General features: G+C 54.7%; 3 protein-coding genes across 3 annotated transcripts; 1 reads left to right on the top strand and 2 right to left on the bottom strand.

The window, feature by feature from the left end:
- Positions 1–2,147: 2,147 nt before the first annotated feature.
- SDRG_13565 (hypothetical protein) lies at positions 2,148–3,344 on the bottom strand (the record flags this gene model as incomplete). The annotated part of the gene is made up of 1 exon (XM_008619660.1): positions 2,148–3,344. The coding sequence occupies one exon, from the start codon at positions 3,342–3,344 to the stop codon at positions 2,208–2,210; it is 1,137 nt and encodes a 378-aa protein (XP_008617882.1). The 3' UTR covers positions 2,148–2,207.
- Positions 3,345–4,844: 1,500 nt separating this feature from the next.
- SDRG_13566 (hypothetical protein) lies at positions 4,845–7,515 on the top strand. Its single transcript, XM_008619661.1, has 10 exons — positions 4,845–5,240; positions 5,285–5,451; positions 5,502–5,724; positions 5,776–5,889; positions 5,943–6,091; positions 6,138–6,269; positions 6,323–6,393; positions 6,444–6,579; positions 6,627–6,996; positions 7,047–7,515. The coding sequence occupies exons 1-10, from the start codon at positions 4,863–4,865 to the stop codon at positions 7,293–7,295; spliced, it is 1,989 nt and encodes a 662-aa protein (XP_008617883.1). The 5' UTR covers positions 4,845–4,862; the 3' UTR covers positions 7,296–7,515.
- Positions 7,516–8,245: 730 nt separating this feature from the next.
- On the bottom strand, positions 8,246–9,229 carry SDRG_13567 (hypothetical protein). Its single transcript, XM_008619662.1, has 4 exons — positions 9,015–9,229; positions 8,690–8,963; positions 8,466–8,637; positions 8,246–8,421 (listed from the first exon to the last, which is right to left on the bottom strand). The coding sequence occupies exons 1-4, from the start codon at positions 9,202–9,204 to the stop codon at positions 8,317–8,319; spliced, it is 741 nt and encodes a 246-aa protein (XP_008617884.1). The 5' UTR covers positions 9,205–9,229; the 3' UTR covers positions 8,246–8,316.
- Positions 9,230–10,064: the final 835 nt, after the last annotated feature.

Raw genomic sequence — 10,064 nt, forward strand, 5'->3', positions numbered from 1 at the left:
AGGGTTTCCAGTGCTGCGGGATCGATAGACTACCGAGGAAGACTACGTAGCTCCGAAACGAGAAGACATAACTACGTAGGTCGCCTCTCTCGGACTCGGCAGAGAGAGGCCCGCCACGCCTTTGACAAAAAGGCGCCAAGTATCCACTTGTTCTTTTGTATTTTGTGTTTTGCACCAATCAGAAGAACGAGAGCCAGATTTTCTGCCAATGAAATGGAGGCAGCCCTGTTGGCTCCAGCGACGGTGGCATGGGGGGACCTTTAAACCAACCAATCACAGGCCTCAGAATACCACCTGTTCACAATGCTGGCAGCGATGCCAAGACTCTGCTTTTTGCCAGGTGCCGATGTAAATTACTGTGTATCGTTTCTCCACCATTTGGGAACCGCATCTTGAAATTTTACTGTGAATCGACCCTTATGCTCACAACCTGTCATATCATGCTCAGGGTAATTGATCCACGTTGGACATGGCAACACGAACAGACCTTAGTACAAGCGAGACTATAATGTTATGGCGTTGGCACAAGCCACAAGGACAATTGACAATTGAAAAAATCCGGACGAGTACCGCTCGAATCCCAGTTTCATTGCCATCTCGCCGTAATTTGAACCTTCTCTGGACAACCAAACCTACTTTATCCATTCGATATTTGGTGACTCAGCTGCGCCGGTATGGTACCAGCGGCGAAAGCGAGCGGTTGGAGATTATCGTCGGTGATCCGACGTGCCTCATTCTCCAAAACACGTGGATCTGCGTATTTTTGTGATTGATTTCTGGTGCAGCCTGGAGATTGTGGGTCAGTGCTCCGTCCGGCTTGACCAGACCGCCGACATGTGGTATTTGGACCCGCGACTTTGTACCTCTCGCGAACCGTCTGGTTTGGGCATGTGATTTGGGAAACTTGTGCTCAATCTGAGTGGGGTTGTCTTAGGTCGGTGTGGGGTCGAGTCTTGGTGCAGCCAAGCCGACCCGATCGGCGTTGCCATTGGCGTGGCCCTAGCCGTCGGCCGCTGGCGTACTATCAGCTTCGTCTGGCGTTCTTCGTGGAGATGTATCATGCCCTTTTTACCTTTGTCGTGCCAAAGAGTGAGTCGTTCAATGCGACGGAAGACGCCCTACCAGCAATATTGCTCGCGATTGTCCTCGGCGCGCTCCCCTTGGCCAACAGTTTAGCGTTCCGGCACTTCAACGTGTCCTGCGCCGGATACGGCATCGCGTGCGGGTTCTTGTCGATGGCCAACTCGTCCCACTGGTGTCCACCGCGTGTCATCTTACGCTCCTCGTCAGTGCTTTGCACCATTGATGGCGACACGTTTGGCCCCTCAACTAACGTTGACTAGAAGCATCGACTGCCGCTCTTATCTTTGGTTGCTGTGGCGGCGGGCGCAAGAAGCGCCGGCTACCCAAGGTATTCAAGGGTGGATCGATCTACAAGCTCTTTACGACCCATCGGCATCTCCAGCGCAACACAGCGTTTAGCTTTCGCGGTAGTGATTGCTACGTACTTTCGCACACACCCAAGATGATTTTATCGTATTGCCTTAGCTTGAGCGACGCGCTGCATCTCAAGCACCAAACGGACATCGTCCTTGGCGCGTGTCCTGGTGCCGCTTTTGGTCGCCTTGCTGCAAGCGAGAGCAGTACAATAGGTGTGCACTTTGGGGCCCAACAGTCACGGTGGCTTCTCTGAGGCGCCCCGCGCACGATGAAGCCTCGACACGGCGCGTGTAGTTGAGCGATGGCGTCGCGCATTTGCGCCAAGAGAACATGGCAATATCGAGCAAGCAAGCAAAAAATTCAGAAATGAAGCAACCAAACAAGCAAGAAAAACACGTAATCACCTGAAAGGCCGTTACGAATTGTGTCGTCATGGGCCTCACTTGCAGCCACAAACGCCCCCGGGCGACTACAGAAGACCAAGACAAGCGCGCCGCCGCCTGTGCAGCCACGGCCCGGCGAGCGAGTGAAGGAGAAGGCGATTGCTAGTCTCTACGTATGCGAAGTCTTTGTAAAACGAAGATAGCGCGAAACACGTATTGATATAATCGCGACTCGATTAAGCACCTCGAACACGACACGTATGACAAAAACGGCAGTGTCCTTTGACTACAAACATTGCCGTTTTCTCAAATCGCTAGTAGGTTTTGGACGATTGATTTTTTTTACAATCCTCAAATATGAGGAAACGAGTCGATGGTAGAGAATTACATGATCCAGTGCGAGCGGTCGACGCCACCTTGGATGTCAATCGTGCCTTTCGCATTCATGACAAGTCGTCCGAACGCTGACGCATTCCAAGTGCTGCGGACAATGTCGGTTCGATGGTCGAGATACATTGTGTCGGACAAGCTGAGGCGATACGAGATGACAGTGTTGGGCGTGTGCGAGAGCACGTAGCAGTCGCTCCCGCGAAAGCTAAACGCCGCGTTGCGCTGCAGATGGCGGTGGGTCGTAAAGAGCTTGTAGACCGATCCACCCCTGAAGACTTTTGGTACCCGGTGTTTTCTTCGACAACAGCAGCAACCAAAGATGAGACCGAGCAGTAGTCGGTGCTTCCAGTCGTTGTAGCTCAGCTGAGCGTACGCGCCACCATCAATCACGCGGAGCATCAACGAGGAGCGTGAGATGACGCGCGAGAGACGCCGCCGGGACGATTCGGCCAATGAGCGGATACGCTGGATCCACACCCGACGGAGGAGTTGGTATAGTATGCGATTGAGCGCTGGCAACGTAAAGGTGTAGATCAATGGAAGCAAACCGAGGACAATCGTGTAGAGGATGGCGGGCGGGACGTCTTCCGTGTAGTCTGACAGCTTGTCTTGGGGCAAAAGACCGGTGTAGAGGGCATGGTAGAGATTGATAAAGAACGTCACACGAAGCTGGTAGTACGTCAGTGGCCCCACAGCCAGCGCCACGCCGATTGCAACGCCGGTGGGGTCGGCTTGGGCGCACCACGATTCGAGCGCACATCGTCTCAAGACGCGACCACTCAGGTTCAGCACGAGGTACCCAAACCAGACAGTACGCGAGAGATACAAGGCTGCTAGGCTAAATGCCCAGAGGTTGGCTGTCTGGTTGATCCGGACAAAGCTCTGGGCAGCCAGCTGCGGACTGCACCAGAAATCGACCACAAAAAGGACACAGATCCACGTGTTTTGAAGAATGAGACTTGTCGGGTCGCCGACAATGATCTCCAATCGCTCGCTTTCGCCGCATGTGCCATACCGCCGTAATTGAGTCACCAAGGATCGGTAATGGACATAGTAGGTCGTCCAGAGAAGGTACAAAATACGAAGCGTCATACCAATGCGAAAAACAAACTTGGCATAGGCCCACGCCATCCAGCCGCGGTAGAGTTGTACCGCAAAGAAGACGTCGTTGTGGGAGTCGACCCAAATGGCCACAAAAATGACGGGTAGCCAAAGCGTGTACCAAGCTGGACAAATGCAGTGCTAGAGGTATTGCGGTGGCCGAGGCTCATGTCGCGGATCCCTCGGCGCGCTCGATTCGAGTATAAGAAGGCGCCGGGTAGGGTCTCGTAGGTGAATGTCGTTTCGGTCGCTTGCTCGATCGGGCCATAGAGGACATCGATGCCTTCCGTTGCGTCATAAAAATAGTTGCAGCTGGTCGAGTGCGCATACGATGCGTACCGAGGCGTGTAGAAGGCAAGCGCGCGCTCCTCAAACGCAGCAAAGGTCTCGTTGGCGCTTGGAGCGACGCTATTTGAAGACTCAATAGGAGGCACCCACGGAAATGACTCGGTCAAATACACCTTGAGCGGCCTTGCGACAGAGACAACATGAGATAGACCCGCGGAACAGGGCGGTGTATGTACATGGAGGCGAGGTTAAGGAGGAAAAAGGCGGAGAAGACGACAGAGACCTTGTTGAAGCTCACGACGCGCGTTGGAAGAATGGATGCGCTTGGGCCAGGATAGACATGCATACCAGTTGCGCTCCAGTTGGGATGGAATAATGTTGGCGTCGAAGTCGAAACGACTTTCGGGCCAAAGCAACGGAAAGTATTTTGGTGCAGTGATCCAAGATGGAGAGACGTGCACAGGTCGAGTGGGTGAACCAAAAGCCTACTACGCCAACCCATCGCTTAGAATGGGCCTTCCATGGCATTTGCAAGTCAATGCCCGTGCCATGTAGCACTAGCTCGTATGTGCAAATTGTACAGCAGAACGGGCCAAGCACTGTCCTAAGGTGCAATGCAGCTGCGTGGAACACAAATCAGATTTGCGCGTCGTTGAAGTGAACGCCAAAGATCAGGCCAAAGATCCTGCTGCCTCGATCCTTCTTCAATCCACGTGGTTACGAAGTGCCGACCAGATGCACGAACGTTCCTCGTTGATCACGAGATGCGCAACAACCCACACATACTAGTAAACTAGTAGCTCTATTAATAGTGGCTGCACCCATTCGCGCTGCCCGACCTCGCCACGTCCAAAGTCCTCCGATAGCCGCCACCCCGGAGCATTTGGGCCTACCGCCGTGTATACCTTGCTACATCAACTACAAACCCTTTCGTACGAATGCTAGAGAGCGACGAACTCGTCCTTCTGTGGACGATGCTAGCCTTCAATAATGCCCAAATCGCTCTTGCATTCACCAGTGTGGGAGGCTCACGACCCATCCCCGATATCCCGCCGGTACTTCAAGGTGGGACCATGACGATGGGCTGTTCGGCAGCATCATCCGGATACAAACAGCCAATCCGAAGCGGTCCTGCCACCTCCCATTCAATTTCATAACATGTATCTTGTTGTTTGTATGTAGATTAAAATTTGTCAATAAAATAGAAAGGCAAGATCGCTGCGCGTTTGTCATTTCGAAAAATTGACGACGACGGCAACGATGGGGTCCTCGATGAAGCCGACGACGTTCGCGGGTCAAGCGTCGCTGCCCAAGCTGCCGATCCCGGACCTCCACGAGACGGTCGCCAACTACCTCCGCACGGTGAGCGTGCTGCAGTCGCCCGAGGCCCACGCAGCGACGCGCGCGACAGCTGCGGCCTTCCTCGCTTCCGACGGCCCGGCGCTCCAGGCCAAGCTGGAAGCGTATGCAGCCGATAAGAACAGCTTCATTGAAGACTTTTGGTACGAGGCGTACTTCAACTACAAGGAGTCGGTCGTGCTCAATGTCAACCCGTTCTTCGTGCTCGAGGACGACCCGACGCCGACGCGGGCCAAGCAGATCCCGCGCGCATCATCGCTTATCGTGAGCAGCCTCAAGGTACAATGCCATAGGTATAGAACGTACAACATCGTCCTGTGTAGTTTATCCATGCGCTGCGCCGTGAGACGCTGCCGCCAGACGTGGTGCGCAACACGCCGCTCTGTATGAACCAGTTTCGCATGCTCTTTGGTGCAACGCGGCTTCCGACGCGCGAGAAGGACCACGTCAAGGTCGCGCCCGACGCCAAGCACATTGTCGTGCTCTGCCGGTACAGTATATGCCACAAGTTCAACGATTTTGACGCGTTTTTGTGGACAGGAACCAGTTTTACTGGTTTGACGTGGTCTGGGAAGACGGGACGCCGGCTGTCACGGAGAAGGAAATTGTCGAGAACCTTCGCGCGATCCGCGCCGATGCTCGCAAATGCTCGGACGACCACATTGCCGACTCGGCCGTCGGCGTCTTTACGACCGAGCACCGCGTCGAGTGGGCGCGTCTGCGCACGGAGCTCCAAACCGAGAACGCCGCGACGCTCGAAATGGTGTGTCTTTTCTATCAAAGTATCCGTGTATCAAAGTATCTACGTTCCTAGATTGACCGCGCGCTCTTTCTCGTCTGCCTCGACCACACGAGTCCGCCGACGCCGTCGGACTTTGCGGCGACCATGCTCCACGGCACGTACGAGACGTCGTCGCACAACCGTCAGGTATGTGGTCATTGGTCGACGCGCTCGACACATTGATACAATACATTTCGTAGGTCGGGTCGTGCATGAACCGGTGGTACGACAAGCTGCAGATCATTGTGTGCGAAAATGGCGTCGCCGGCGTCAACTTTGAGCACTCGGTCGTCGATGGCCACACGGTCCTCCGCTTTGTCTCTGACGTGTTTACCGACACGGTCATTCGGTATGTATTTATGCAGTCTACACAATATAGAACAGATTGGTGCTAGGTTTGCGCAGAGCATCAGTGGGACGACGCAGTGCTTTCTCGAGAGCGCGTACCGCGCGCCGTCCGAATCGCTCTACACGACGCCGCACAAGCTCGAGTGGCAGCTCTCACACAGCCTCCAGCTCAGCGTCCGGTGCTGTTCCATCCATTTTTCTCGCCTCCATTTTTATTATTTGAATCTGATAGGTATGCTGAGGCGCGCTTGAGTGACCTGATTTGCCAAAACGAAGTCAAGGTGCTCGAATTCCGCAACTACGGTACACGATGTCTCAAAATGCGACATTTCCATTCATCAAATTCGCGATAGGCAAGCGCTTTATCGTCAAGCACAAGTGCTCGCCGGACGCGTTTGTGCAAGTCGCATTCCTCGCTGCCTACTACTTGCAGTACGGCACGGCCGTCAACCAGTACGAACCGGCCATGACCAAGCGCTTCCTCCATGGGTATGCCTCGAAGTCTTGTTATTTGGATCGGATTTCACAGATCCTAGTCGCACTGAGGCCATTCGGTCCATGACACCCGAGACGTTTGCGTTCATTGAGCTTTTCTGCGGCGGCAAAGGCAACGAGCTCCAGCAGCTCAATGCGCTCCGGAAGGCGACCGCGTCGCACTCGGAGGTCGTCAAGCGCAGCGCTGGCGGCAAGGGCGTCGAGCGCCATCTGTACGCGCTGCAGCAAATCGCCACGCTCGACAAGCGTCCGGAAGCGGCGTTTTTCAAAGACGAGGCGTGGCGGACGCTCGGACGCAGTGTCATTTCGACGAGCAACTGCGGGAACCCGTCGCTGCGTCTCTTTGGCTTTGGCCCGGTCGTGCCCGAGGGGTTTGGCATCGGGTACATTATCAAGGACGACGGCATCCAGGTTGGGCTTGATATGTTGATACTTGGCATGTCTCATGATGCCATGTGCAGTTTTGTGCCGCGTCCAAGCACCGCCAGACGCAGCGCTTTCTAGATACGCTCAAGGAGTACCTTCTCCTGGTGCACGCGCTGTTGGAGAAGGAAGACGCGCTCTTATTCCCGAACCGCGCAAAGCTCGCGGGCAGCAAGATGGAGCACCGTGACTCGGACTACGAGTTTAGTTTCTTTGACAGCGGCGCGCCCGTGCCAGCGTCGCCCAAAATCAACCCGACGCCACTCATTGGGAAAGCTCTCTTTTAAGCACGGAGAATTTGCAGATGCATGTGATCTCCGCGTCAAGAGTGCTCGTGCAGTTGGTGGGCCCAAGCAAACCCCACTGGCATCGCGATCGGTGTTGCACTGACTGTCGGCCCGTCACGCTCTTTCAGCTACAGACTTGATTCTATATCGAATTCTAGCACCCTTTGTTTACAGCCTCTTGGGCAAGGAACGAAGCTGCGCTTCCCGCGATGCTCTACACGATTCTTTTTGGCGCGCTACCACTCGTGTACACCTTGCATATCCTGCGTTGCGCTTGGTGCCGATGCGTTTGCGCTGCCGGGTCTTGGAGCACCGCACGGTCTTCATTGTGACTTTCTCCTAGCGGAGTCTCTCGCGCGTCATGACCCAATCCGCGAGTTAGCTCCGCATGAAGCTTGTGCTGGACGGCGGTGCGCTCAGTCGCTCGAGCTACGGCAACTGGAAGCACCGACTCCTCTTGGGCGGCTCGATCTACAAGCTCTTGACGACTTATCCACATCTTCAGCGTAATGCAGTGCTCAGCTTTCGCGGCAGCGACAGCTGCATGCTCTTGCACACAGAATCGACTGAGCCTCTGTGATTCCCTGCATCTTGAGCATCGGACCGACGTCACTCTCGACACGAGTCGCGACACAGCTCTTGGGCAGCTTGTGATGCATCCTGATGGCAGGATCGGAGTCCACTTTGGCGCTGACCAATCGCTCTGGCTTCTCTAACGTGTCCACACCTACAGTAGCAAGCAAGCGGTGTCCGCCACGTAACGCATAAACGTAAACTCAAACTACATGGTTCATACGCGCTCCTTCCTGTAGCGCCATGCAAGAGAGGGCCGAGTTGAGCATCGCCACCAATTAGCGATGAGCTTGATTCGCAACAGTTCATTCGCGCCTCATATGATATGTCCAACCCGAGCACGATCGTCGGTCGACACCATATTCAAGAGGACGAAATTGTTGAGAAAAATGTCCCATTAGGGCAAGTACAAATGCATGAAATGGCAAATTATTTTTGGACCGGGACCTTAACTCGTGCGCGCCTTGGGCATTGGCGCCATGAAGCGCGACAACCACCCACCAACATTGGGAATGAGAAAGCCCGTGCGGGCCATGTACGCCGGGCCACCTTCCTACGACCGACCAAGGAGCCTTCGTTCCCTTCGTCAGGCCCTACCTTGTTGCGGAACGAGAGTTCTTTGGTCGTCATGTTGGAGAGGAAGAGAAGGCTCCATATGAGAGCGAGGACGGCAAACGGAAACAAGTGGCGAGCCAAGAGCGCGAAGGACAAGTAGAGCATCATTTCGCCGAGGTAGTTGGTGTTGCGGCTCCACGTGACCCAGCCGTCCCTAGTCGATTCGCATCACAATCGCCCATGGATTGCAGATGCTTTCGTCGTACTCGATCAAGCCGGGCTTGTATTTGAGCTGAAAGAACTTTTGCGTGTCGGCGCCAATCATGAGCACAGTCCCGAGGATGTTCATGGTCGTGCAGAGGCACGCGAGGCCCGGTGAGACCTCGACGCGGTGCGCAATCACAATGTACCCGGCGCCCCAGTACCCAACGAGGACAAGCGCGGTCACGATTGTCGACGGGATCGTGATGTACGGTGTCCACGCCTTGTCGGGCAAAATGAGGTCCTTGAGTAGCCACACAAGGCCGTACGAGCCATGATCTACACAGCTCGTTTGTCAAGCTCCGTCGCGAAATAGCATGTCCAGCGTACTAGCTGTGTAGAGGTAGGCGGCCATCGACCAATTGTCGAAATAATACATGAGGAAGAGCATGGCGGGAAACGTGCCGCCTTTCTGGAGGTTGATGACGTAGCGCAGCTGGAGCGGGCGCGGACCGCCAAGGCAGTCGAACATGAGGTAGTTCTTGAGCGGAATGACGTAGCGCACGTAGAGGGCCTCCATAATCGGGTGGGATCGCAAGTGCAAAATCAAAAGTGCACGTTGAGATCCAGCAACAGTGCATATGTGTTCTTAGAGGTTGGCGCCGATCGTATTTTATCCATATTGACTGGAAAGAGCTATGTGGATTCGCCGACAGTCGAGCTATCCGGTTTCAAACAGGATACGATGTGTTTTGAGAGGTTTGGACCTTTGCCCCAGGGCGAGAAGCGGGCGCTGTGGCGGAGGTGCGAGGGAGATAGCGCATCAACGGCAACAATGAGAAGCATATCACTGCTGACGCGCGTCGGGTCACTCTCACTGGCAACACGACAAGAGCAGCGATGTGAACGTCCGGATACGCGGTGGATTGCGACGACGCAATCGAGTGGGAAAGATTACGGTGCGTTAACTCCCACGTGGGTTTGCGATGACGTCCGCTGGTCCGCGAGTAGGACTCGGAACTCAGGCCTCAATTCGTGCAAACTAAATGAAGGGTTTTATGGGCCCTTGAAGGTACGCAAGGGCCTTGAGTACTTAGTACGTTGCAGCGAGGTCCATGCGCGTCCCGGAAGCCAATCTGGCTTTGGGTGCAAGCTCCGTGCGAGGAAATGACACTAATTACGTTATACTGAGCGCGCCTTTTTCTGCGAAAGTAGCCGACGCCTAGGCTGTGAGAGTACGATCATACCTCATGATCGCACTTCTTCCAGGTCAGCTTCGAGCATATGGACGACCCGAATTGCACCGATCGACAATGCAGCAAAGACAGCGCACGAGTGGTTCTCGGTATGTGCAGTATGGACACCACACGACGTCGAAGCCAGGTTCTACAGCTAAAATAGTGTTTGTTTGTCTGATAGCACCCAACTGGCAGACGTCTC

This window comes from Saprolegnia diclina, assembly GCF_000281045.1.
Source record: "Saprolegnia diclina VS20 unplaced genomic scaffold supercont1.61, whole genome shotgun sequence".
NCBI lineage: Eukaryota > Oomycota > Saprolegniomycetes > Saprolegniales > Saprolegniaceae > Saprolegnia > Saprolegnia diclina.